Source organism: Anolis carolinensis, chromosome 3 (genome assembly GCF_035594765.1).
Source record: "Anolis carolinensis isolate JA03-04 chromosome 3, rAnoCar3.1.pri, whole genome shotgun sequence".
In the NCBI taxonomy this organism is placed as follows: Eukaryota; Metazoa; Chordata; class Lepidosauria; order Squamata; family Dactyloidae; genus Anolis; species Anolis carolinensis.
The window spans coordinates 287,550,032-287,577,118 of NC_085843.1; the positions used below are offsets into that span (position 1 = coordinate 287,550,032).

General features: G+C 42.9%; 1 protein-coding gene across 1 annotated transcript in view; it reads left to right on the forward strand.

Moving 5' to 3' along the window:
* The first annotated feature begins 319 nt into the window (after positions 1-319).
* LOC100557321 (probable cation-transporting ATPase 13A5) overlaps positions 320-27,087 on the forward strand; it is a 53,592-nt gene continuing 26,824 nt past the window's right edge. The window contains exons 1-11 of the mRNA XM_062976946.1: positions 320-573; positions 13,373-13,546; positions 13,799-13,939; positions 15,500-15,570; positions 15,680-15,760; positions 17,809-17,878; positions 18,308-18,442; positions 18,867-18,939; positions 19,658-19,789; positions 24,047-24,217; positions 26,109-26,266. Of these exons, the coding sequence (XP_062833016.1) occupies positions 508-573; positions 13,373-13,546; positions 13,799-13,939; positions 15,500-15,570; positions 15,680-15,760; positions 17,809-17,878; positions 18,308-18,442; positions 18,867-18,939; positions 19,658-19,789; positions 24,047-24,217; positions 26,109-26,266 (1,272 nt within the window). The 5' untranslated portion in view covers positions 320-507. The remainder of the gene's footprint in view (positions 574-13,372; positions 13,547-13,798; positions 13,940-15,499; positions 15,571-15,679; positions 15,761-17,808; positions 17,879-18,307; positions 18,443-18,866; positions 18,940-19,657; positions 19,790-24,046; positions 24,218-26,108; positions 26,267-27,087) is intronic.

A 27,087-nucleotide genomic window follows, 5' to 3' on the forward strand; every position in this document is an offset into this window, starting at 1 on the left:
GCCCTGAATTTTCCCCACTGGCATTGATGTTTTCCCTACTGCACATGCGCAACCACCATTAACGAAGTACTTATGAAGGTTCGTAAGTTTCATTAGAGTTCCGAATTTTTTGCCCCAAAAATTCGGACAGAGCTTTAGAAATGAAGCGCCAGCGCCTCCTCCTTTAGAACACGGTTTAGAACCATTTCTTTATGGATCGCACTTGCCTACTGCCTACCATTATGAGAAATGGAGGAAAGCAGCCTCACATTCGATGCGCAGCTTATGGTGCCAGAGAAGAGAAAGGGAAAAGAGCCACAACGAAGAGACTTAGGTAAGAAAGAATGTTTGAGTAGCCGGCCGGGAGGCGGAACAGGTTTCTCAGCCGTGGGTTTTGTGGGGAAAGGCGTGTTCCTCTCTCCTTAAAGGCACAGGTGCATCAATGAGGGAGGTCATTGCCGCCCTGAGTTCAGGTCCATTGCAGAGGCAGAGAGAGTCTTCCAGAGTGAGTGACAGCTGTCAATCAGGATGGGAGGGAAGCCTTTGCTGGACCGGCACCATGCCCTGCTTGGCCAAGGGACCGAGGAGGAGATGGTAAGAGGCTCTTCCCAAAGGCAGGAGATTCCCAGGCATTTCTAAGCACTTGTTTTGCTAGTGACTTTGGCTCTTGCGGGAGGGAGATTTGCGGTGCATCTACACTGTAGAACAAAGGCAGTTTGACATCATCTTAACTTCCATGGCTCAATGCTGCAGAGTCTTCGTTCCATGGGGTACAAGCACTATTTGTTGGAGAAGGCTAAAGACCTTGCAAAACTGCAACTCTTGGGACTCCATAGCATCAAGCCATGAAAGTTCAAGTGCTGTTGAACTGCACTAAATAGGCAGTGCAGATGCACCCTTGCCCACATGCAAATAGATTGGCAAATGAAAGATGGAAACTGGAGGATAAAAATGGACTTAAGGGGCCAATTCTGTTGGTAATCCTGAATGTTGCTTCCTGAAGGTGTTGATTTAGGAACTGGCATTATTGGATGGATGGGCGAGAGCAGCTCCATCAAGCCATGGTTGTGGTCTCTCCAGAGTTTCCATGCCCAGCCCTTGAGGTCCTTTCTGGAGCCCTTGCATGGCCTTGGCATGAGGAGGGTCTCTCGCTTGGGTCATTATCAGCCATGGTTTGCTTATGGCTAGAAGTCTTCGCTGTGCTCACTTTCCCTCTTCAGGGACAAGGTCCTCGTCTGAGGCATGTGGTTCAATGCCATGGCTCAATGCTGCAGAGTCTTCGTTCCATGATGTATGAGCACTATTTGATGCAGAAGGCTAAAGACTTGCAAAACTGCAACTCTTGGGACTCCATAGGGTCAAGCTATGGCAGTTCAAGTGCTGTTGAACTGCACTAAATATGCAGTGCAGATGCATCCTTACCCACATGCAAATAGATTGGCAAATGGAAGATGGAAACTGGAAGATGGAAATGGTCTTCGGGACTAATTTTGTTGATAGCCCAGAAAGTTGTTTCTTGCGGGTGTTGAACAAGGAACTAGCATTATTGGATGGATGGAGATGGGCATCAATAACCCACCAAAAGGGAGAGACCAGTTCCATCAAGCCATGGTTGTGGTCTCTCCAGAGTTTCCATGCCCAGCCATTGAGGTCCTTTCCAAACCCCTTGCATGGCTTTGGCCATTATCAGCCATGGTTTGCTTATGGCTAGAACTCTTGGCTGTGCTCACCTTCCCACTTAAGGGACAAGATCTCACCTGAGGAATATTTGAGGACCCCAAAAGTATGAGTGAGGAAGCTCAGCTTTAATTGAATGGAGAGCCACAGATGGGCACTGGGTGGGAGAAACGTCCTGGCTTTTGCATGACGGTGATGTGCTTGAAGTGGTGCTGCCTTTGCAAGAACCCTGGGACCTTCAGTCAGTCCAGAAGAACACAACAAAGGCCAGTGCTAGCATTGAGAGGCACTTTATTTATTTATTTTATTACAATATTTATATCCCGCCCTTCTCACCCAACAGGGCTCAGGGCGGCTTACAATAAACACACGTATATTAAAATTATACAGTGCAATATAAATCAGTTAAAAAAATTATTATTAACTTACATCAGTATTATATAAAATATAAAAATTATTATAAAATACAGATAGGCATGTTCAGTTCAAAAGACTGGGTCTGTCGATTGAGTTCCAGCGTACATAATTCCATACATAGTTCCAGCGTACATAGTTCCAGTACTGATTGTGCATCCTTTATCTAAAATTCCAAAATCCAAAATAGTCCAAAATAGTCCATAAATGCAGTGGACACCTTTGACTTTTGATGGTTCGATGTATACAAACCTTGTTTCGTGCATAAAATTATTTAAAATATTGGATAAACTTACCTTCAGACTATGCTTTCAATATATTTCTGGGAAAAGTAAACAAGCACAAAAAACAAAACAAAGACCAAAAATACAGAAAAGACATTAAAAATTACAGTATATTGCTTCCAAGTACAAGCAGCATAGAGAAAATTTAGGACAAATAAGTGATTCTTACTGCCAAAGAACAACAAAGCAAGTCTTCTTTATGTCACATAAATATTTGGAATTACCGTGTTTACAATTTTCTAGTATTTTTGTGTTAGTAGGTTGTTCTGAAATATAAAAACACAATTAAAACTTTTAAGCTTCCTTTAAAAATGCTCTCCCACTATGAAGAGGACTTACAACATGCTCGAGTGGTTACGGAGTATACATTTTAGTTATCTGAAGTTCATGTCAAAGTCAAACTTGAGAAAGTTTTGCTAGTGGAAATAGCATGTCAAAATTGGAAAAAAAATCTATAATAATATATAAAGCAGCTTCCCAAATTGATTGATCCCAGGCCTGTAGCAAGGGGGCGGTTTTAGGGGTTCAACCCCCCCCCCCCCAAATTTTTTCAGGTTATAAAAAAAACCTGGTTTACTCATGAATTTTAACTGGTTAACCAAATCCCCATGCTAAGTCTATGAGACACAAAACATTAAGAGTCCCTCCAGGCACTATCTCAAGCAGATATTGACAGGTTTGTAGCAGGGAGGGGTGTGTGCTAGGGGTTAAACCCCCCCCCCGAAATTTTCAAAACCCCTCCCGAAATTTTTTTCTGGCTACAGCCCTGATTGATCCAGTTGTGAAATTTCATTCCAGAGAGGTGGTTTAAAAAAAAAAAAAAACAACCAGAAATATGCATCCTCCATGTACTGAACTTCCAACATTTCTCAGATGCTTGTTCCTGGGAAGGTCAATATCTGTCCTCTCCTCTCTGCTTGAGTGCAAACTCTTTAATGGTCATCCTTTGCGGAAGAGGGTTTCTGGGGGGTGTATTGACACTGCAGAATGAATGCAGTTTGACACCATTCAATGCTTTGGAATACTGGAACTTGTAGTTTTAGCTCCTCTACCAAGGAGTGATAGTGCCTCAACAAACTACAACTCCTTGGACTCCATAGCATAGAGCCAGGACAGCTGCAAGTGGGACCAAACTGCGTTCACTCTTCCACGTCAGAGAAAGTTATGGACCTTGCAGACCTACGAATCTCAGGATTCCATAGCATTGAGCTACATCAGTTCAAGTGAGGGTCAAACTTCATTTAGTCTTGAGCCTTTTCAAAACTCCGACTCTCAGGATGCTGGTGTTTTGCACACATGCAATTTGTTGTTTTACACACATGTAAATTCCAGTTTGCATGTCATTTATTTATTTCGTGTCAAAAGCATTGCATAATAAATAAGTTTAAAAGTGATAAAATAAAGGAAATCACAAGCAACTAAATAGTTCTGTTGGCCATGCCATGGCATCAGCATTCAAATGACAGCTTCGTGGCTGCAATCCAACTAGTGTTTCTGTTGTGTGCCAAGGTGTGCATTCCTGGATGGGGTGCAACTATCTGGAGTATCACTTACTTCATTGGAAAGGTGGGAACTGCGTGTGACTCCCCATCATGATACACAGGCATTTGAAGAATAAGCATGTGTTGGCTTCGACGCGGTCTGAATTACGGCTCTTGTGTAACGTCTGGTGGATGAATGGCATAAGCACTTTGCATTGTTTTAAACTTTGTATATTGTATTTTATGACTATTTTATGACTGTTTTAACTGTTTTAATCATTTTAGTTTATTGTATATCTGTCAGGACCCAGGCTGCAGAGCACCAATAACCATGCGCAGAGACCAGATTCTATCTATTATCTTTATTAAAAAAATATATAAAGTCAATAAAAACAAGTGTAGAATAAAGTTCAGAAGCAGACCTTTCAGGAAAGGCCAAATATAGTCCAGGAAAATATTGTCCAATATAAGATATTAGAGTCCAAAGTTATAATCCATTAACCGAAACACACACTTTGCCAAGCAATAGTGTGGGGAGATGACAAGGTCTATAGTCCATTGAAGCTTGACAACAAGGCTAGAACATGAGCTTGATTCTTGGCTGGATCAAAGACTTGAAACGTGGCAACATGAAGCATGAAGCAAGGTCCGTGGCAAAACGTGAGACAAGGCAAGACTTGAAACTAGATCCGGGAAGCAGGGAACAAGGAGTACGAAGTCCACACACGATCTCTCTCTCAAGCTGATCAATTGACTCCGCAAGGTTCCCCTTGTGGCAAAACCCCTATATAGGGTCTTGTTTTCCCGCCAACAGAACACTTTCCCTGGAGAACAAGAAGCGAAACCCAACTCTGTCCAGATGCATGACTGCTAGTTGTTTGGCAGCGATTCTGAGACTCCGGCGATTAGCCTCCCTGACTCCTCTATCTCTATTATAATTGTCCTTTCGGGAAAACGGGGGAGAATTCTGCCCAAGGCTTGTTTGGTTAACTTCCTGAGGACAAACATCCTCCAGGTGGAGAGACTCTGCTTCAAGCTGAAACGGTGGAAATCCCATGTTTTCCTCCTCATCTGCCACAATAGCACTAGGAACGGGACTACAAGGCCCATGAGACATCACAATATCAGTGTAATGGCATCAATTGCCACTTGTAAGCCGCCCTGAGTCCCCTCGGGTGAGAAGGGCGGGGTATAAATAATTGAAATAAATAAAATAATATATATATATATATATATATATATATATATATATATATATAATAATAATTTATAAATATATAATATATTGTATATACATATAATATTGATAATATTATAATGGACTACAATATTATACTACTAATAATACAATATAATATTAATTATATATTATATGTTAAATGTAATATTACTAATAATATTACCATATAATGATATATTACAATATAGTAATTTAATGCTTATATTGTGCTATGCTAATAATATATTGTATGTTCATTTGATTTGTAAGCTGCCCTGAGTCCCCTCGGGTGAGAAGGGCGGGGTATAAATAATTGAAATAAATAAAATAAAATTATATATATATATATATATATATATATATATATATATATATAATTTATAATAATTTATAAATATATAATATATTGTATATACATATAATATTGATAATATTATAATGGACTACAATATTATACTACTAATAATACAATATAATATTAATTATATATTATATGTTAAATGTAATATTACTAATAATATTACCATATAATGATATATTACAATATAGTAATTTAATGCTTATATTGTGCTATGCTAATAATATATTGTATGTTCATTTGATTTGTAAGCCGCCCTGAGTCCCCTCGGGTGAGAAGGGCGGGGTATAAATAATTGAAATAAATAAAATAAAATTATATATATATATATATATATATATATATATATATATATAATTTATAATAATTTATAAATATATAATATATTGTATATACATATAATATTGATAATATTATAATGGACTACAATATTATACTACTAATAATACAATATAATATTAATTATATATTATATGTTAAATGTAATATTACTCATAATATTACCATATAATGATATATTACAATATAGTAATTTAATGCTTATATTGTGCTATGCTAATAATATATTGTATGTTCATTTGATTTGTAAGCCGCTCTGAGTCCCCTTCGGGGTGAGAAAAGAGGGATATAAATGTGGCAAATAAATAAATAAATAAAATACACAAGACCAGCCTCGAAAAGAAAAGTGGAAGAGTGTAACTCTGGGGTAAATTCTCCAAAGGCATCAGGGTTGCACAAAAAGGCAGAAAGGAATCCTGCAGCATCTTTGAGGCAAACAAAGGAAAAGGCATTTGCAACACAAACTTTTGCAGGTTCGAATGTCTTCATGCACCTGCTTCCCAGGTGCACCACTTAACTACTGTATATGAGTAGATTTGCATTGGGAAAGCAGGTATAGTCATTTGAGTGCTGGACTAGGACTCTGGAGATCAGGGTTTCAATTCCTGCTCAGATATGGAAACCCATTGGATACCTTTTATTTATTTTATTTATTTCCCTCATTTCTATCCCGCCCTTCTCACCTGAAGGGACTCAGGGCGGCTCACAATCTGGCAAAAATTCAATGCCAATATACAATACAAGAAGATAAAACATAAGCAATTAAAACAATTGAATAATTTAACAAAATACAATAAATACATTTAAAACCATCTATATATATAAAAGGGTAATGAAATTTCGGCCTAGGACAAAACAACAAAACTACACATCCCAGAAACACTAAACTTGGCAGCACAACCCCTCATCCATGCCTCTACGTTCATACAACACAAAGAAAAGAAAAATAAAGTCCTAATTAGAGGGAGAGGAATAATTGTTTTTATCCAATTGCTGCCAATTAGAAGGCTAAGCTCCGCCCACTTGGTCTCCTAGCAACCCACTCAGCCCAGGGGACAGGCAGAGTTAGGCCTCACTTAGGCCTCTTCCACACTGCCTATAAAATACAAATTATCTGATTTTAACTGGATTATATGGCAGTGTAGACTCAAGGCCCTTCCACACAGCTATATAACCCATTTAGAATCTTATATTATCTGCTTTGAACTGGATTATCTTGACTCCACACTGCCATATAATCCAGTTCAGTGTGTATTTTATACAGCTGTGTAGAAGGGGCCTCAGATAATCCAGTTCTAAGCAGATAATATAAGATACTTTATTTCCCATACCACCATACTTTGCCACAGCAACACGTGGCTGGGCATAGCTAGTACAGTATAAAATCCTTGAACCATTCATCCATTTCCATTTCCTCACCTCTTCTTGATATGCTGGAAAAAAATTGCTGCCCTCAACATTTAAAAGACTTAAAAAACCCCTGCACTTTGACTAAAACAAATGTAGTGGACCAGTTGAATAGCAGATTTTAAGTATAGAACTCGGTGGAATTTAAGTTATGTGATGAAGTGGTAGGAATCATTTCAAACATCTTTTCTGTTCCTTTGCTATTCTACCTTTTCTGAAATGGAAAATATAGGGGTATCTTTCATATCATCATAAATTGCAAGTATTTTATGTTTGCCTTTCCCAGAAAAGTACAGAACAACATCATCACAAAGTATTTGCACACTGCAGGACTTTTGGCACGTCACGCTCTCTCAGCCTTTGAGGAAACTGAACGAACCTTGCTAAGAAAACCCCATGAGAGCCTTAGGGTCACCATAGGTCAGAAATGGCCTGGAAGTGGGCAATAACATCATAGCAACCGCTAAGTAGGCTGAGATGTAGTGGATCCCAAGGGAAAGCAGGGCTGGCGATGGTCATTCTTTGCCTTCCATCTATTGACTCTTGGACAGAATTGGAGCAACAAGGAACCATAGCATTGGCAGACCCACAAAGGAGGAAAAGTGCTCCAAAAGTATGCAATTTCTCCCAAGGATATGCGCAAAGCAAAGGAATGACGCATGGCTTCTTGGTGGAAATGGATGGACCGTGACACACAAAAGGGGTTTGTTTGCAAAGGAAATAAAGTGTATGAATGCTTAAATTGCATGAGACACAAATGGGGAAAATGGAGTTCATCTACTGCTATCTGCATTGAGCCAGGTTGCATTCTGTGACCCAATGTGCTCCTGCGCTACCCCTTTCCCTACTCTGCATTTGCACAACATAGTCAGAGGTGCCTTTCAGAAGTTGCCAACTGGCATCTCCCCAATTTCCATGTGATGTGGGAACCCCAGTTACATCTCCTGCTTATGTTGTTGTTGTTATTTCTTACCAATCTCACAATACAATACAATCTATATATATAAAAGGGTAATGAAATTTCGGCCTAGGACAAAACAACAAAACTACACATCCCAGAAACACTAAACTTGGCAGCACAACCCCTCATCCATGCCTCTACATTCATACAACAAAAAGAAAAGAAAAATAAAGTCCTAATTAGAGGGAGAGGAATAATTGTTTTTATCCAATTGCTGCCAGTTAGAAGGCTAAACCTTTACCCTTTACCTTAACTACCACCAATACCTCAATAATTTATTTCTCATACCACCATACTTCACCACAGCAACGCGTGGCTGGGCACAGCTAGTAGAGTAAATAAGAATCTTTCTTTTCTTTTATTCATGTCCTCTTCTAGCTGTGCCTTGGGGCACGTCTACACTGTACAATGAATGCAGTTTGACCCCACTTTGGCGGCTGCTATGGCTGAATACTATGGAACCCTGGGAGATGTAATTTGGTGAAGTCCCACTACTCTTTGACAGAAGCCCTTGCAAAACTGCAACTCCCATTATTCCTCACATTGAGCCTTGGTCATTAGCGTGGGGTGAAAATGTGTCACTTTACAGTGTAGTCGATGAACTCGAGGAAATGTTCTCAGTTATTTTGCAAGAGGAATTAGACAATTACACTCCAAAATGGCTCAAGCTACTATCGAAGTTTCAAAATCTGGATGTCACAATCTTCTCCAAACACATTCTCTTCCTGATCGTCCTTTTAAAGTCCTAATTAACTTCATGTTTCTTTACACCTTTGCCTACACCTCTTCTTTGGTTTCATCCTTTGGTATCGAAAGTTGTTGATCCTCATTAAGATGAGAAGGTTATGAAAGACTACCTGGAAACCTTCATTCCATGTATAGAATACTTTGCATTAATAGACAGTGGAAGATGCTTGCTGGCAGACTTTAGAGCTGGCATGGGCAAATTTGGGCCCTTCCTCCAGGTGTTTTGGACTTCAACTCCCACCATTCCGGCTGTTGAAGTCCAAGACACCTGGAGGAAGGGCCCAAGTTTGCCCATGCTTGCTTTAGAGACTATGCAATTCATTTTCACAATTCATTTTCCAGAATAGATCATTTCTGAACGCCTAGGATGATAGCTCACCTCGTAAAGAATAGTGACATTAAGCAAACAATAGTCATAATAATATTTCAGACCACAATGTCCCTGAAAACAGAGCAAAGGCATCTTAGTGCCAAATTCCAAATTCCAAATTTATTTAATGCTTAGACCATAGGTCTTTCGCATGCAAGACAAACAAACAAATACACAAAAGCCAGACCTTCAAATACAATATAAAAATGTCATTAAAACCCTATATAAATCATTAAAACATTAAAATGCTGCAAATATCAATGTCAGGATATGCCCTTCAAGTACTACATATGTCATGGATTAGCACCAACATAATTTAAAACAAGATAAAACCAAGTAAGTACAGCATTATTAAAACCCAAACAGTGAACACCTTGGATATAAAAAACCACTATTAGTTAAAAGCATCCCCAGCACAGTTGACCGCGACACCGGAGATCAGTTTTGCCCGGGTTTTCTGAGCTGCCAGGGCTAAAAGGGCCACCTTATGAGTGACTGCAGGCTTAGTGTCGGACAGAAGGTAGAAAATCCTTTCTGACACCGTATTCATTAGGAGGGAATAAAGAATAGGTCCCAGAATTTTAGTTCTTGGCTCAGAATACAGAGGGCAGGAAAACAAGTAGTGAGGCAAATCCTCAATTTCTGGGGCCCCACACACACATAAACGAAGAGCCAGAGGGATGCCTGTATATCTACCATCAATCACAGCTGTGGGCATACTTTGGAAACGAAGGGCTGTGAAGGCTTGCCTAAGTTTTGGAAATGTGAGCCTAGTCAGGTAGATCATGGTCAGTTTGTACAGTCTGTACCAGTGGGAAAATTTTGAGTTATTAATAGCCTGCCTATCCAGGTGAACACTGTGATTGAAAATATATCCCTTGAGTTCAAGATGGAGGGTGTATTGGTCAGAGTGGGGTGAAATTCAAGCAGCTTCTGGCATCTTGTATTCCAGACTTTGCATTTTGCTATCTGTTCAAAACATCCCCTGAGGAGGACCCTAACTGATGAATCTTTTACACTTCTCCAATAATTAAATGGGGTGAAGTGAATACGTGATCTAATGGAAGGGAGACCAACCTCTGCCCGGACTAAGGCTGCTGGGGTGCCTGGTGGGAGCCTCAGTAGTTTCTTAAGAAATGTATTTTGAATGGTCTCTAGTTTCACTGTCTGAGTCTCATCCCATCCCCAAACAGCAGCACCATACAAAATCTGGGCTATGACTTTACTCTGGAATATTTTGAGTGCTGGGACAACAAGATGACCCACTGCAGTGTTGTAAAATCTGAGGATTGCTCCAATAGTTTTCAAAGCCACTGTTTTAGTATGTTCTATATGGGATTTCCAAGATAGTTTTTCTGTGAAATGGATTCCAAGGTACTTAAATTCCTGGCATTGTTCAATTTGGTGACCCTTGATGGTCCATCTGTGTTGAGAGTGTCTTCTTCCAAACACCATTACTTGGTGGAAATGGGAAACAGAAAACGCAATAGGACTAGCCCTGAGTCAACAACGCACCACAAGGCATCTTAGTGGAGATCTAATGAATATCCAAATTAGGAAGAGTAGCAAATACCTCTGAGAACAGGATCAGAATCCAATATGGCTTTTTGCAGATTAGAGAGTTGGGCCAAAACTAACAAAATGGATTTCAGCAGGGAGAAATGTATGGTTGGTGATATACTTTGGCAACAAAAAGGAAAGGCACAGATTGTTGTGAAACGGCAGACAAAAGTTTGAGGTAATGAGACAGAGAGTTCCAGGTGCTGCAGAAAAATTACGTTTATTCTCAGTGGCCACAGAGAATAAGCATAGAAAGGACCCTCCTGTCTCCAGGAAAAAGGGTAATGAACAAAGAATCACAGGGCTTTTTATACCATTTTGCACCCATCTACATACGTCATATGGGCATTATCCATCATCCATTAGTGTCCAAAAAAGTATTACTTTTGTACTTTACTAAAAGCTACTTTTGCATTTTTCTAAAACATAGGCTACTTTCAAGACCTCTGACCCTCCATTAGGTCTTATCTAAGGAATCCCTATCTAGGCTTTCTGGGGTTCCATTAACTGAGGACTTTCCCTATCTAAGTTTTAGGGTTCCATTAACACCCCTTCGCATTATGCCCTTATGGCACCAGGCTACCTAAAAGCCCCCTCTTGACAACCTCAAAGCCTTGATTAATTTTCCCTTGCTTGGTACAGGGCTTATCTGGTCTAGTTGACGCTTTAACAGATGTCTCTGCAACTTTGGGTGAACTTTGGTCTCTGCTATGAGGAGACTAGGTAATTGCTAGGACAGATATTCTTATTCCTATTTCTAATATGCTTACATTATGGTTTCCAATACAAGTATTATATTTTCCCAATACACCTTCATCATTTGGAGACAGCAACCTTCTCAAGCCTCCTCGATCTAATGCTTTGCCTGTTTATAATGTGTCAATTTATTTCCTGAAGTGCCTTGTCTTCTTTTGGAGCCCCAGGTGATGCAGCACTTTAAATTGCTGAGCTGCTGAACTTGCTGCCTGAAAGGTTAGCAGTTCGAATTCAGGGAGAGGAGTGAGCTCCTGCTGTTAGCCCCAGCTTCTGCCAACCTAGCAGTTTGAAAACATGCAAATGTGAGTAGATCAATAGGTGCTGCTCCGTTAGGAAGGCAATGGCGCTCCATGCAGTCATGCTAATGGTCACATGACCTTGGCGATGCCTGCAGACAACACCAGCTCTTTGGCTTAGAAATGGAGATGAGCACCAACCCCCAGAGTCGGACACAACTAGACTTTGTCAAGATAATGGTTAAATGTAGTGAAATGTTTAATCTATTGTTTCAATTTAAGTTTGCTTCGGTTAGCAATCTAGTACTGAAATAGTTAATTGCACAGAGCAATGATTTACAGGCTAGAGAGAAAAGGAATGATACTTCTGTTGTTGCATACGTAGAAGGAAGACATGTCACAGATAATGGAATTTGGGAGGAATTATTCTTCACTGATAAGAGTTCTTACTAGTTGCCATTAATCTAGCTGTTGGAGAAACATGTGCAAGCAGCTCTGGCTGTTGTTTATGTAAATACTTGTAAATAAACTAATTACCGCCAGGATCGGCTGACAGCTATGCAGTTTTATTTGTTCATGCTACTAAGCAGATGCTGAGTTGCCGGACGGAGGGGAAAGTTGAGACAGATGGCTGTTAGTGTCTCAATTTATCCACCTCGCATCCATCATCCACATCAACAGACTTAATGTCAGGAGAAAACTTTTACCTACCTTATGTTTTCTTCGGTTTGCAGTTTTCTTAGCTCTATGTCCTTGAGGCAGCGGGAGGGGCTGCAAACCATGTGACTGGTTCAGTGAAGGTTTAGAATGCAGTTTTAAAAAGGGTGGCATTTGGGGAATGACAGTTGAGGCATGGGTCTGTTTAGAAGTTAGAAGTCAGTTGAGGGTTGAGTTCCTTGGAAGTAGACTGTACAGAGCAATATAGTTTTGAAGAGACTGATACAAACTGAAATGTTTAAAAGTTTAACCTGACAAGGAATGTACCCGTATATTTGAATACATGAAGTTATGAGTAAAACAAACATGTTATTCCTAAAGAAGTCTGCCTGAATCTTTGTCTGCTGAGAACATCAAATGGAAACAAGCTGTGCTCCAAAACCCTGCCCGTCTGAATTTGGGAGCCCCAGAGTAGTTTGACGTGTTCCTTTTCTGTAACTTTTTTCAGGCTTGTGATCCCACCAGTTCTTTGTCACAGGCAGATGGTCTTTGTGGTACAAGTTCCAACAGATAATCTGAGTAACAGTATTATGCCTCTGCTTGTTGTTGTTGTTGTTGTTGTTGTTGTTGTTGTTGTTATATTGAACATTGTGATGCAGCAGCCAAAAGCCAAAATCTAGGTTGCATCAATATACGGGTGCCTGGATCAAGGGAAGTCATAGTCCCACTCCCTTCTGCTTTGATCAGATTGGGGTTCTTAGGGAGTCTCCTTTCTTCTCTGGAAGTTTTTAAGCAGAAGCTAAATGGTTATCTGTCGGGAGAGCTTGGATTGTGCATTCCTACAAGGGCAAGAGAGAAGAGGGCTGGGTGGTCTTTGAAGTTCCCTTCTAATGAATGTATGGGCATTCATATTTTCCCACCATTTAGGAAATATTTGGCTACAGGACCCAAGTCTTCCGGAGGGCCCTTTGCATTTCTGGCTACCTCTTCTCCTGTGGAGCCCTTCTGCTCTTCTTCTACTGGAAGCCGGAGTGGGACGTCTGGGCCAACTGCGTTCCCTGCAACCTGGAGGAGGCCGATATTGTATTGTTACGAGCAACAGTAAGTCCCTTTGGATTTACCACTAGCGTACGTTCGTATCCATGGATGTTGTATCTCAGATGAAGTGGGTTCCACTTAGTGTCCACCTCCACTAAGGAGGGTTCTTATCCACGGTGAGATCTTAGCAATGTGCCCAGTTTCCATGGAGGTTGCATGTCTGACTCTTGCTTAAGATTAATTCCAAAAGAGTTATGTTCTCTGAAAGAGTCCCTCTGAGAGAATCCAACTTTTTTTCTGCCTTTCTCCCCTAAGGATGAGTTCCAGAGATACAAGAGGAAGAAGGTGATCTCCCTCAACCTGCAGCATCTTCTGGACCATGAGAAACCGGAGCAGCTCTTCAGCGAAGACCAGGAATCTATCATCCACAGAGCCATTGTCAGGCCTGGATGCAAAGTAAGTCTTCCTTGCAATCAAAGAGGTAACCCAACCATGGGCTGAAGATGTGAAGAACGTTATAGTTCATTCCTACTCCCCAGTCAAGGGCTCCTCCCTCTGAAAATGCTTGAATCCCTGCATCCGCAGGAGTGGTAACCGTGGTTTCATTCATCCACAAATAACAAAATATGCCATTGAAATCAAGTAATTTAAAGTGGTGGTGGAGAGTGAGATCCAGCCCGTGGATAGCGAAACCCAAAGCACAGATACCAAGATTCATTTATTTATTTATTTACAGTATTTATATCCCGCCCTTCTTTCTCACCCCGAAGGGGACTCAGGGCAGATGACAATGAACACATATATGGCAAACATTCAATGCCACCAGAAAAACAACATTCAATTTTAGACAGACATTTAGGCATTTTTAACATCTTTCCAGGTTCACGATTCCGGCCACAGGGGGAGCTGTTGCCTCACCGTCCATTGGTGGCTGTTCTTCCTCTTCTTTTCCTCGTGAGCAGTTTTATGGTGTTGTAGATTAGTTAAATTAGCCTCCCGCATAAAGCGTACCTAAATTTTCCCTACTTGACAGATGCAACTGTCTTTCGGGGCTGCTAGGTCAACAGCAAGCTGGGGCTATTTTTTTTTTAATGTTCGGAGGCTTAACCCGACCCGGGCTTCGAACTCATGACCTCTCGGTCAGTAGTGATTTGTAGCAGCTGGTTACTAGCCAGCTGCGCCACAGCCCAGCTTAAGATCTGTTAAGCCAGTGGGTCTCAACCTGTGGGTCCCCAGATGTTTTTGGCCTACAACTCCAGAAATCCCAGCCAGTTTACAAGTTGTTATGATTTCTGGGACTTGAAGGCCAAAACATCTGGGGACCCACATGTTAAGAACCACAGTGTTAAGTGGATAACGGGTGCTGGGAGTGAGTTGCCTGTGGGTCCGTGCCTGGCGAGACTAAGAAGCTATAACCCAGTGTTCCCCAATCAATAAATCTCACCAGTTGAAGAGGAAGCCACCAAGTTTCCCACCACAACAACCAGCAATGACATTGGATGAAACACAGAGTGGATCGTAGTCGGACACATTCTTGACTAATCGGGAGCCAGTGTAGTAGACTTGAATAGCTTTGAAATGCAATAAATATGCTTTCTGTTTACATTTCATATGTCAATTCTTTGAAAGGCTTTTTCCGCTGACATCCTCTCTGGCCATTGAGAATAAGGCCTCCGATTTTGCTTTCAGCCCATTTATGTCTTATCTTGTCATTTAGAAACTTGGCACACCAAGTCCCAAACCCACAGTTGTTGCAGAAGCTCTAACCACCTCCCTCTTTGGCAAAAAAAAAAAAACCTTGATACCTTGTGAAACTACAACTCCCAGGATTTCTTTACATTGAACCATAGCAGTTAAAGATGTGTCACTCTACTTTCATTCTATGGTAAATTGATGTGAGGTATTGCCATCAATGCACACCCAAGGGTAGCACTGGCTGTGGTGTCAAACTGTATTAATCTGGCAATGTAGATACACCATTATGTGTTTCTAATGCCTTTGTAATATGTCTTGCAGGTGAGGTACATCCAGGTGCAAAAACTCCGCTACATCTGGGATGTTCTCGGAAAAGCTTTTGTCAGAGTTGGGTGAGTATGAGGCTGAATAAGCACAAAAATAAATAAAATAAAAAGAGGACCTTTATCTGAAATATTACCTGACTTCTCTCTGTGCCCTTTCTTTCTCCCCTTTTTCCAGGTCTCTTGAGGACAGCAACACGTGCTATCAGATACACCAGAAATTTGGAGACGGGCTGACCCGGAGGCAGAGAGAACTCAGGTGTGACCAGTCATTGGGTGCATCTGCACTGTAGAATGAATGCAGTTTCACCCCACTTTAAATGCCATGGCTCCATGCTATAGGATCCTGGGAACTGTAGATTGGGGAGACACCAACCCTCAAGGCCTTGGAAAACCACATCTCATTCTTGGCTTTCTTTTTAACCTACTTCTGCTTAGCTGGTGGTTTGGAAACACCTGAAATCGTGTAACTCCTCATTCAGATCTCACCATGAACACCAAGTTAGTAGAAAGCCCTGGGCAAACATCATGGCCCAAATGTCCTCCCCGAAACATCTAGCTAGCAAATGAAGACCACTCACAAAAGCTCTTGTGAAATTGGCTTTAATTGCTCAGAGCTCTTGGTTTTCTGCTTATCTCTCCGCCCACTCCCTCTTCCATTTGCAATTTTCCCATGGGAAAGAGTCTGTAACTTCGTCCCTGATGCCTTCTGCTGTCCTCAAGATCCCTCAAAGAGGATTTGTGATGTCCTCGGGAACCTCAGAAATCAGCTCCTGACACCAAAGGATGTTGATGTAGACCCACAAAATGTGATGTTGGTGCTGAAGGGCTTGAAATGCTGTCCATTGGCTAAGAGTGGGATGGGATACAACTGAAAGTTATGCCCCCAAGGAGATTGTACAAGAGAGTTTTTGAGCAGAGGAGGGATGGCCATCTGTCAAGAGTGCTTTGGTTGTGTCTTCCTGCCTGGCGGAAGAGCATTGAATTAGATGACTCTTAGATGCCCCTTCCAACCTTACAAGTCTGTGATTCTATGATTGGGCCACGAATTCTGCAGCCTGAAGCCCTTGTTGATTCAGAGCCAGGGAAGGGGAAATTGCCCCTTTTCTGGACTGGCTTCATGACCTTCTATAGCTGCAAAATTGGAACAGTTAGATCAGAGATGGGCCGAAACTAACAAAATGAACCTCAACAGGGACAAATGCAAGATACTTCACTTAGGCAGAAACAATGAAATGCAAAGATACAGAACGGGAGACGATGCCTGGCTCGACAGCAGTATGTGCAAAAAAGATCTTGGAGTCCTTGTGGACAGCAAGTTAAACATGAGCCAACAATGTGATGCAGCGGCGAAAAAAGCCAATGGGATTTTGGCCTCATCAATAGGGGAATAGCATCTAGATCCAGGGAAGTCATGCTCCCCATGCTCTATTCTGCCTTGGTCAGACCACGTTACCTGCAATCACACTGTGTCCAATTTTGGGCACCACAGTTGAAGGGAGATGTTGACAAGCTGGAAAGCGTCCAGAGGAGGGCAACTAAAATGATCAAGGGTCTGGAGAACAAGAATCCCTATGAGGAGCAGCTTAAAGAGCTGGGCATGTTTAGCCTGCAGAAGAGAAGGCTGAGAGGAGACATGATAGCCATGTACAAATATGTGAGGGGAAGTCCTAGGGAGGAGGGAGCAAGCTTGTTTGCTGCTGTCTTGCAGACTAGGACACAATGGAACAACGGCTTCAAACTACATTAGGAAGAACTTCCTCACTGTGAGAAGAGCTGTTCAGCAGTGGAACACTCTGCCTGGACTGTGGTGGAGGCTCCTTCTTTGGAGGCTTTTAAGCAGATGGCCATCTGTCGGGGGATTTTTAATGAGATTTTCCTGCTTCTTGTAGAGGGTTGGACTGGATGGCCCATGAGGTCTCTTCCAACTCTACTATTCAATGATACTATGATTCTAGAGTCCCCAAACGAAGGCCCATGGGCCGGATGTGGCCCTCCAGGGTCATTGACCTGGCCCCTGTCCTAAACTTTAGACTTAGGGTTGACCTAAGCCTGAAACAACTTGAAGGCACACAACAACAACAATCCTAATTTTGGACTATTTCATCATATTCCAGCCCCCGACAGTCGGAGGGACCATGAACCAGCACTCCACTTAAAAAGTTTGAGGACCCCTGAGTTAGATGACCATCACACTTCCAAAGAAAACCCTTGCTTGTTGTGAGGAATCATGAGGCCCATTCCTGTTCCGTTGTCCCTTTCCCAAGGGGAGTCACGGCTTCTCTTCCGTCCTTCTCTCCTTCTTAGGAAGTTGGTGTGTGGACCCAACGCCATCGAAATCGAAATCCGACCAATCTGGAAACTGCTTTTCACTGAGGTAACTGAGGAATGCCATTCCAGCCTCTTCTGACTGCTTCTCCGAAAGGTGTCCAAGAGTGTTCAACTTCCAAGAGTTTCCAAGACCCTTGGAGCAGTCCTTGTAGGTTGTAATGGGGTCACACTAACCCCATTGCAACCTACAAAGACCAGGTTGAGCTTGAACTTCATGCTCTGGCTCATAACACTAAGTAACAAAATTAGGAAAAAATGTGTTCCTGGTTTAAAAGTGTTATTTCCTGTTTAATTGTGCACTACTTACTTTGAAAGTAGTTGTTCTACTCCAGAAACTTCATTTTTGTGGCTGCCACAAACGAGGTTGAATCGGTTGTGACTTGATATTCATTGAAAAGCTATAGCAGAAGGTGCTGCTGAATGTCCCAAAAGATAAAGTTTTGCAGTTTAATAAACCCTGTCTTCTCTTTGTCAGGTCCTGAACCCATTCTACATCTTCCAAGCCTTCACCCAGATGCTCTGGCTCTCCATGGGGTACTATGAGTTTGCCTCATTCCTCGTTGTCCTCTCCGTCCTCTCCATTGGGATCACCGTCTATGACCTTCGGCAGGTATGGCAGATATTCCATGCATTATGTTGTCTGTGAAACCATAGGAATCCAGTTGTCTTCCATTGTATGATTCTGCAGAAGCTCTCCTTTGAGTTTGGGGATGGTTTAGCTGTAGCTCACTGAAAGCTCCAACTACAATCCATGAAGGCAAAGCAGATCCACCCATTTTCTCATCCACCTTGAGAAAGGATATCCTGGCCCCCTTGGGATGCATCTACACTGTAGAATTAATGCAGTTGGGCACCACTTAAACTGTCTTTGCACAAGGAAGCAAGTGCCAAGCCAAGAAGCAAAGGAGCATTTTCCTTGCAAAGTTGGGATCCTTAATATGATATTCTCTTTCCCACCTGCTTGGAAAAATCACAAGGGTGCACAATCCTGCCTTTGTTCTGGTGCTTCACTCATTCCTTTTTCTTCCTCCCAGCAATCCGTCAAACTTCACAACCTGGTAAAGGAGCATAACAAGGTCCATGTCACTGCCTGGACCAAACATGAAGGTCAGTGTGGAGCCACCTTGCCCAGCTCTGCCCTCTTCTCCTGACCCTTCTCTGCCCCTCTGAAACCATTCATGCCAACTGAAATGTTGCGGAATTTCGTTTGGACGCGGGTGTAGAAAGCAAACTAACAGCAGAAGTTGTCTTCAAGATAGTTTACTTTTGGCCAAGAGCAGGTGACAATGTTAGCTAATGCCCATAAAACGCAATGCCACACCTTGCCTGTAGTGGCTTTCCTATTTATACAATTTTACAGAAGCATGCGCAGAAAGCTAACTGACAATGGAATTTGCTGACTATTATAATCCTTTTGGACATGAGTAGTTGCCTTGTAACTTATATAACTCATGACTCATCACATCAGGTGAAGTGTCCATAGTTTGCTCCACGTATGCACTATCCTCAGGTGACATGTTCATAGAAGCCCATGGAGGAGACCTTCTGGCAGGGCGGGGGGTCTTTCTTTGTTCCTGACCCCATCTGGGAGCAGGTCAAGCACCACACTGGCCAGAAGCAGAGCCTGATGTCTCCGAATCATAAGAAGACAGTCAAGGCTAGGACACAATTTTTAGATGTGTCAGTGTGTTCCTTGCTTGGAGTGGCCAAGGCACACACAGCGGTCTAAGGGCAATGGTGGATGGTAAGTCCTCATGGAAGATTGCTGACAGACCTCCATGAAGCCTTTCCCAACAAGCCTTTCTTGGATTGTGTCTTTCCGCAGGTGGGCACCAGTTGGAGTCCTGCCACTTGGTCCCTGGAGACGTCCTCCTCTTGGAAGGGCAGAGGCTCTCCTTGCCCTGCGATGCCATCCTCCTGGATGGAAGCTGCGTGGTCGACGAAGGCATGCTCACAGGTGTGCAATGTCCATGACTTTCCTCGTGCTCTCCTCTCGCACCTCTTCCCAAACAGATGCTGCTTCTGCCATCAGGGTTCTTTGGGCCACTCTTTTGAGGAGCTCTTCCTGGGATGCTTTCCTGGCTGGACTTCAATGCAGAAGACGATGGCAGAGGGAAGGCTGAAGGAAGGAAGGAGTGAGGCTTCAGCGCAAGGTGCTATTGTAGAGGGGTCTTCATTTGACTTCCTTCAAAAACAGAATTTGACTGAGGACCATTGTCTTCCTTTAGTCCCTGGTCTGTACTTTCCAAGATCCTATTCTGTCTTTTTGAATCCTCCCCTTTGCACCAAAACTATTTCCCTCAAAGGGAGCAGTGATAATTTATTGGCAGCAGCAGCATGAGCCCTACATCTGGAAACATCCATAATATGATACAAACCCTTCCATATCTAAGAACACATCCACTTAAGGATCCATCTCACCTGGATGTCCTTTTTTAAAAAAAATTATTAACATCTGGCAGATGGTATAGGATGATAAAAACAAGGAGAAATAGGCTGTGTTGCACCCCAGGCCTGGAACCCTTAAGATCACGGCACCAACAAAGAGTCCAGAATATAAGCAAACAATTTATTGTAGAATATATCAAAAATATAGGAAAAATGCAGGAATAGAGAAAGAAAAAGCATATCCAAAAAGGTTTAGCAATCAGCTATAATCCAATAGGAATCCCAAAGTCTCAAACAGAGTAATACAGTCCAGGAATAGCCACAAATCACAAAAGAGCTAAAACCACAAGCAAAAGGTATCTGTAGTAAAACTTGATCTTGACTATAGGACAGGAACACAGACACTTCCAAAGAGCTTGACTTGAAAGATGGATCAGGAACTCCGGCCTAGCATTTTGCTCCAAATGCTACGTTGCCTGAACTAACTGGAAGAATAAACACTTTGATGATTAAAAGCCGCCCATGAAAGCATTCTGCCTCCCTTGAAATCTCTCCCCCACTTTCCCATGCAGCCGTTCCACCCAACGATGTCTATTGTCTGCACTGATCTGCAAAGGGAGGTCTGTGTTGATTTCTGTACCTCCAGGTGCTTTTTCCTGGGAACCTTCTGTATCACTTAATTCCTCACTCGCCTCCTCATCTCATGTCTCTGGCTGCTCTTGCTTCCTCACCTTGGAGGCTGCTCTTTCACTTTCCCAGTCAACTTTCTCACTGACAGAAGCATCATTCCCTTGACTTGAAATCTTCATCACTTTGTGCTACAGGCAATCCCACAATCCCCTCTAAAACATCTGTGAACCCATCAGTCTCAGGCTGATCTACAACAGTCTAAGAGCTGTGGTTATATTGAACCCTATGGTTTCACACTGACATGCCGTTAAGGGCTGTGCAATGGTGATGAGAATGCGGAGGATGGGTGTTTTGTCTTTGTAATTCTACAAATATCATGCATATTGAGGATAGCATTTAATTTTGTTGTACAATGTACAATGACAATAAAGTTATTCTATTTGATTATATTCTAATCCAGGGGTTCTCAAATATTTTCAACCACAGAGCCCGTTTTGAACCAAAATGTTTCTTGTGGAGCCCTAACAAATGTTTATATGTTGTATTATGTATTATATTATATATAATGTATGCATATCAGGCATGGACTGGGCCAGTGGCAGGGGGATAGCAAGTGTTTGTGTGAACTATTTCACACTGTGTAAAAAGAGAAAGGAAAGAAAGAACAATACAATATTTAAAATGAAGAACAATTGTAACCAACATAGACGTAACAGTATTTCAGTGGAAGACCCACCCCAGGGACCATCCAGTCCAACCCCCTTTATTCTGCCTTCATGCAGGAAAAGCACAATCAAAGCCAGCGAGGGAGGCAGGAGAGAAAGGGTCTATGGCCCCGGAGGACGCTGCTGTGTTTCTGTTGCTTCCAGCATCTCAAAACTTTAATTTCCCTGCATTTCTCAGGAGGTGGAAAGAGGAGACGGCAAGAAGCACCATGGTGCCGCGGAGCCCCTCCACAGAGCACCGTTTGAGAACCCCTGTTAAGCTATTCTACATCGTTTTCCACCTGCATCTTTTGAGCTAAAGCTCAAAAGTGACATGCACAAGAAGTGGAAAAGGGGAGAAATCACCAAAGAAGAATTCAAACGTATAGCCAACTCCTGTAGGGAAAAGGTTCGCAAGGCTAAAGCGCAAAATGAGCTCAGGCTTGCCAGGGACATAAAAAACAACAAAAAAGGCTTTTTTGCTTACGTTGGTAGAAAAAGGAAGAAAAAGGAGGCGATAGGGCCATTGCAAGGAGAAGATGGGGTGATGGCGACAGGGGACAGGGAAAAGGCAGAACTACTTAATGCCTTCTTTGCCTCGGTCTTCTCAGAAAAAGAAAGCCATCTTCAACCTCAGCAACATGGAATGGACGAAGGATTGGGGGAAATCCAACCCCAAATAGGGAAACAAGTTGTCCAGGAACACTTGGGCTCTCTAAACGAATTCAAGTCCCCAGGGCCAGATCAGCTACACCCAAGAGTACTGAAGGAACTAGCGGAAGTTATTTCAGAACCACTGGCAATTATCTTCGAGAGTTCTTGGAGAACGGGAGAAGTCCCAGCAGATTGGAGGAGGGCGAATGTGGTCCCTATCTCCAAGAAGGGAAAAAAGAACGACCGAAACAATTACCGTCCGGTCAGCCTCACATCAATACCAGGCAAAATTCTGGAAAAGATCATCAAGGAAGTGGTCTGCAAACACTTAGAAACAAATGCGGTCATTGCTAATAGTCAACACGGATTTACCAAAAACAAGTCATGCCAGACTAATCTGATCTCTTTTTTCGATAGAGTTACGAGTTGGGTCGATACAGGGAATGCTGTGGATGTAGCGTACCTGGATTTCAGTAAGGCCTTCGACAAAGTCCCCCATGACCTTCTGGCAAACAAACTAGTAAAATGTGGGCTAGACAAAACTACGATTAGGTGGATCTGTAATTGGCTAAGCGAACGAACCCAAAGGGTGCTCACCAATGCGTCGTCTTCATCATGGAAAGAAGTGACAAGTGGAGTGCCGCAGGGCTCCGTCCTGGGCCCGGTTCTGTTCAACATCTTTATTAACAACTTAGACGAAGGGTTAGAAGGCACGATCATCAAGTTTGCAGACGACACAAAACTGGGAGGGATAGCTAACACTCCAGAAGACAGGAGCAGAATTCAAAACGATCTTGACAGACTAGAGAGATGGGCCAAAACTCACAAAATGAAGTTCAACAGGGACAAATGCAAGATACTCCACTTAGGCAGAAAAAATGGAATGCATAGATACAGAATGGGGGACGCCTGGCTCGACAGCAGTACGTGTGAAAAAGATCTTGGAGTCCTCGTGGACAACAAGTTAAACATGAGCCAACAATGTGATGTGGCTGCTAAAAAAGCCAATGGGATTCTGGCCTCATCAATAGGGGAATAGCGTCTAGATCCAGGGAAGTTATGCTCCCCCTTATTCTATTCTGCCTTGGTCAGACCACACCTGGAATCACACTGTGTCCAATTCTGGGCACCACAGTTGAAGGGAGATGTTGACAAGCTGGAAAGCGTCCAGAGGAGGGCAACTAAAATGATTAAGGGTCTGGAGAACAAGCCCTATGAGGAGCGGCTTAAAGAGCTGGGCATGTTTAGCCTGCAGAAGAGAAGGCTGAGAGGAGACATGAGAGCCATGTACAAATACGTGAAGGGAAGTCATAGGGAGGAGGGAGCAAGATTGTTTTCTGCGGCCCTGAAGACTGGGACACGGAACAATGGCTTCAAACTACAGGAAAGGAGATTCCACCTGAACATCAGGAAGAACTTCCTCACCGTGAGAAGGGCTGTTCGACAGTGGAACTCTCTCCCCGGGGCCGTGGTGGAGGCTCCTTCCTTGGAGGCTTTTAAGCAGAGGCTGGATGGCCATCTGTCGGGGGTGCTTTGAATGCGATTTCCTGCTTCTTGGCAGAATGGGGTTGGACTAGATGGCCCATGAGGTCTCTTCCAACTCTACTATTCTATGATTCTATGATTCTATGCATGCCCTTCCCTCTGTCACCTTCCTTTCCTCCCTGGGCATTTCCCTGGGCAGGAGTCTGTCCTGTTCTACCCTGCAGAGCCCTGAGCTTTGAAATGCTATGATGCTGTGACACAATGGTGCCATGATGGCATGACACATGCTGTGCTGGTTGGTTTGCCCCGTCCCAGGTGGACTGACCTGAGGGGGATTTCGGCTTCCTTTGCAGGTGAGAGTGTCCCGGTGACCAAGACCCCTTTGCCCCAAGCGGACAACGTCCAGCCCTGGAAGAAGCACAGCCTGGAGGACCACCGGCGCCACGTCCTCTTCTGCGGCACAGAGGTCATCCAGACCAGGCCCAGTGGCAAAGGGCCGGCCAGAGCCGTCGTGCTGCAGACAGGTGAGGGGCTTCTCTTCACCATTTGAAGAAAATGTGGGCCATTATGTCTAACCAGGCAGGGTCATGGAGTAGGTCCTGTTGGAGAGCTGCCTAGATCATTGTACACAAGGAGGCTCTTTTCTCTCTTGAAACTGCAAAGTATCTCTTTGTTGGGGCTCGTTGTCAATTAATTAGCCCCCAAACCTTCAGAGCTTCTTATCCAATCAAACTCTGGAAGCCAAGGAGATCATTCAACAAGTTTAATTGATCAAGTCACCTTGCTGGGTGGAGAGTGCCACATTGCATTGATGCGCAGTTCAGTTTTATAGCCTACACTTTTGAGCATGCGCCAAGTTCAGTGTTCTTTGTTTTGTCTTGTCGGCTTCTTCAGCAGCTTGCATTCCCCCTCCTCTCCCTGCTTCCTGCTGAGCTCTATCTGTTTCGGTTGGTATCTTCACAAACACAAGATGGTCTATGCACAAAGAAAATATGCCCAAATAGCATATAGTATTATTAAAGTTCCCCGTACAAAGCTCAATTTGGCAGTACCAGACAAAATGGAAAGGAGCAACAGCTCTAACACAAAAGTTATCCAAGTCTGATATTGGTTCCAATGTATATAGGCTTCAGGGATGCAAAGTCAATGAAAATATCTTCCAAACAAAGTAAACAGATGGTTGGTCATGTTGCTGTATACTGGAATGAAGAAAATAAAGATGGAGCACCGCTCTCAAGAAAGTCTTCATAAGTAAAGTCCAAATCCATGGGATTTATTTCTTCTTCTACATTTAAGTACTTACAAAATGACTTCCCCAGGATACCAATCTTTTATATTCTTCCTAAGATTCATAAAGGCATCACTCCACCCCCAGGCCGACCTATTATTTCAGGTTCATCTTCTGTGTTGGAACCAGTTGCTAAATATCTAGACTCATTTTGCCAACCATTTGTCCCTCTCTGTGATTCCTACATTAAAGTCACTAAGCACTTCATTAACATTGTAGAAAATCTCAAAATTGAGGAAGACAGCATTTTAGTTACGATTGACGTCACCTCACTCTACACTAACATTCCGTAAGATGAGGCCTGTACCATCATAGAGAATATCCTTCATAGTAGAACCAAGTTGCAACCACCCACACATTTCTTGATGGACCTGTTAGACATAGTACTGGAGAAAAGACCATCTTGTGTTTGTGTAGATACAAGTATTCTGGGATTTTGTATAGTCAGTTGGTATCTTCCCCTCAAGGCCTTCTCTTCCTCTCTACAGCGGTCCCTCATCCTTGCAGGACATCAAGCCCTTTGAACTTACTCTTCTTTCTTTTTTGGTTCTCTCATTCCCTGCTGCTCCACAGCGCATACAAGACTTTGTCTGAACTTTCTTTTGGCTGATAATTCTATTTTCCCTGCTTCCCACTTTGGAAGGCATTTTCCTTTGTCGATCATGGCAAACAACTTCTCGTCAAGGGAAGCCTGCCTTCCGCTCATAAATTGGGGAGAGAAGGTTTGTGTTCTTTGCTGGATTCTCTTTGAGTCATTGGATGTCAGTTGACAAGGAGTTTCCAGGAAAGGAATAAATACTTGTAGACGATGGGCACTACTGTCTTGCTGCTGAGGTGGTTTCTAGGAGAAAAAGGCCCAGAATGAGCAGCCCTATTGTTTTCAGTCCTCAGCCTGATGTCTCTTGAGACACCAACATTAGATGTTAGCCTTTTGAATTTGGAATATTTCACCAGTCCTGTGTTGGGGCTCAAAAAATGGAAAGTCTTATCTTTCTTGCTCTGGTTTTGGAAATCCCAGTCTAGTTGGAGAGATCTACTCCTGCCCATGCTGTATTTCTCCCTAAGAGAGTCTCTTCTGTCCTTGATTCCCTGAAAGGTGACACGATCCATTGACGGTTCTCCCACAGGTTTCAACACGGCCAAAGGGGACCTGGTGCGGTCCATCCTCTACCCGAAGCCCCTGAACTTCAGACTCTACAGAGAGGCCTTCCTCTTCATTGTTGGCCTGATGTTTGTTGCAACTCTGGGACTGATCTATGCCATCTGTGTATACGCAGAGAACAAGGTGGGTTTCAACAGCGGGTTGGAGACAAGTCCATCTGTGGGAGGGATCCAGATTTACTCTTCTGGAATTCTGTTTCAGGCTCTGGAGAAGTCAGGGACTTTGTTTGTTACCTGAAGCAATGTCTTGCTTTGTGGGTTATTATTGTCCTCATCCTTGTTGTGGTAATCTCTGAGCTGTTAGACTCAATTTAACCCTCTCTGGGGGAGATTCCACCAAAAATCAGCAGAGTAGCAAAAGCAAAGCTTTCAAATGCAGCAGTTACTTACACGGGGCGAGCAAAGAGAAGCCTTTGACCATTTAGGATTGCAATGGACTGCAGAGTCTCAGTAAAAGTTCAAAAAGTATTTATTCAGGTAAAAAGAACTCCATTGTAGATAGAAAGGCTTGGGAGCTGTCGAGTCGACTCTAGACTGGTTTCTAAGGAAAAATAAGAAAGGAAAAATAACAAACATCTAAATAGTTACATCTTGCCAGGAGAGACAGCAAGATGCTTCTTGTTAGCTAGAAGAACAAAGAGAGAAAGAAAGAACCAAAATGGTTCCAATCTCATGGTCCAGTTTATTGGGGCCATAAAAGACATTCTGACCAATGAGAAGTTAGTGTCCCTGGAGATTCATGTTTCTACTAACTTCAAAGTAAGGGATGTGACGTAAACAGGATAGAGTGAAACACAATAAAGCAGGGGTCCCCAAACTAAGGCCCGGGGGCCGGATGCGGCCCATCGAAGCCATTTATCCGGCCCCCCCTTCTGCACAAGAGCAGAAGGGGGTTGGGCTAAATGACCTAAGGGGTCTCTTCTCTTACAACCCTTATTATTATTA